This window comes from Tupaia chinensis, unplaced genomic scaffold (assembly GCF_000334495.1).
Source record: "Tupaia chinensis unplaced genomic scaffold, TupChi_1.0 Scaffold150006_1, whole genome shotgun sequence".
NCBI lineage: Eukaryota > Metazoa > Chordata > Mammalia > Scandentia > Tupaiidae > Tupaia > Tupaia belangeri.
Genome location: NW_006209847.1, coordinates 4,037,249 through 4,038,949, shown reverse-complemented (window position 1 = coordinate 4,038,949; position 1,701 = coordinate 4,037,249). Strand labels below are relative to the sequence as shown.

General features: G+C 62.1%; 1 protein-coding gene across 1 annotated transcript in view; it reads right to left on the bottom strand.

The window, feature by feature from the left end:
* ARHGAP9 (Rho GTPase activating protein 9) overlaps positions 1-1,701 on the bottom strand; it is a 10,832-nt gene that overhangs the window by 3,979 nt on the left and 5,152 nt on the right. The window contains 7 exon segments of the mRNA XM_014585604.2: positions 3-34; positions 179-277; positions 403-498; positions 695-785; positions 929-990; positions 1,155-1,259; positions 1,458-1,571. Of these exon segments, the coding sequence (XP_014441090.1) occupies positions 3-34; positions 179-277; positions 403-498; positions 695-785; positions 929-990; positions 1,155-1,259; positions 1,458-1,571 (599 nt within the window).

Sequence of the window (1,701 nt, the reverse complement as noted above, 5' to 3'; positions counted from 1 at the left end):
AGGACAGAGGCAGCTCCAGGGGGTTCTCGCGATCCTGCGCACAGGAGGGCGCGGTGGGTCCGTGTTGGAGGTTGGAAAAGAAAGGAGAGAAATCTGCGCCCCCAGCTCGACTGAAGGCCACCCCCTAACCAGTTGCTGGAGTCCCATGTCCCAGCCCCACCCCAAGCGAGGGCTCTACCAGCCGCTCGATGACCGCCCGCAGCGCGCGGTGCCAGGCTAGCAGCTCGGTCTCGTTGTCCGACTGCAGCAGGAACTCGTGGCCAGGGACCGTGCGGATCTGAGGGGTAGGCGGAGAAAGCCTTCGGTCAGCCGGGGCGAGGGTAAAAAGCCGACCCGTGCAGGAGATTGGGGGTGCACCCTGGGGTCGAGTGGGGCTTCCGAGACTAGCGGGAGGGCACCCACGTGCAGGACGTTGCGGCGGCTGGACAGGTGGCGGCCGTGCGCCAGGGCCGCTCCGCGCAGGTCCACGCTGCTTTCAGGCCGGCTCCCCGCCGGGCCCTGGAAGTGAGGGGAGGAACCGAGGCCACGGTGTTGTTTACCGCATGCTCCCCTCACCCCGTGGGCTGCCAGGAGGTGGAAGGCTTCCTCTACACCGCCCTGCCCACCTCCACCCTCCACGGTTGGACCTCGGCGGGGAAGAAGTCGCGCGGGAGCCCCTCCTGCACCCCTCCCTCCAGGAGGGCGCCTCACTCACCCAGCCTGAGGACGGCGCCGTGGGCGGTGGCTCTCGGTAGAACACCAGGCTGTTACCAGCTAACACCACCCAAGACGGGCCCCAGTTCTTCCTGCCGGGCGGAGGGGCAGTGGAGTGGTGATGAAAGGTGATTCCACAATCACCCGGAGAACGGAGAACGCAGCCCCAGCACCCCGCTCCACCCTTGCAAGGCCAGGAGCCCAGGCCCCTGCTGTATTCGGGGGTTCTTCTCACCTGAGCTTGCGCCCCCCTTGGGCAATCTTGGTCATGTTGAGCTGGCCGGACTTTTCCACCTCCTGGGAAGAGAAGGGAGTGATGAACCTGTAAGTCCAGTGCCCCTCACAGGGTCTCCAAGGCGTGAGGTCCCTTAAAGGTGGGCATACCCAGAAAGAGGAAGATGTTTTTGAGGAGCAGGAATTGGCTGGGAGGATCTTGGTATTCACCAGGAAATGAGACTCACATGGGGGTCATCCAGAAGCTGAGGCAGAGGTCGAGGGGGCTGCAAGGCTAGAGGCTGCTGGCCGGGGTCAAGGTGGGAGACACGCTTACCTAGGCGGGGTGAACCCTGGAGGAACGGGTTAGAGAGACAGGTGGAGGAACCTTCAACTTTGGGGTCCCTGGTTGGAGGAGGAACAGGGGTGGGTGCGGATGTGGGCGAGAGCCAGGGGGTGTGATGGGTAATAAAAAAAATGTCTAGCATGAGAGAGAGTTGTAGGAAGAGTTTGTCTTTCTGCAGGTGGTTGGAAGGTGGGAGGGATCTCACCTGGGGCTCAGGAAGTTGTGGGGTCCCTGTGTCCCATCCTGAGCCCTTTGCCTGAGGTAGCAGGACACCGTTGTCCCTGTTCAGGTTCTGTGTCTCCTCCATGGCATCAGGGTTCTGGGTTAGGACAGGAGATCCAGCTGCATTCAGATGCCACCTCAACCCACTCAACAACCCCTCTTACAATTTGCTGATTCCTGTGATCTTCAGAGAGCCCCAGAGAGAACCACACTACCTCGGGGTTCAG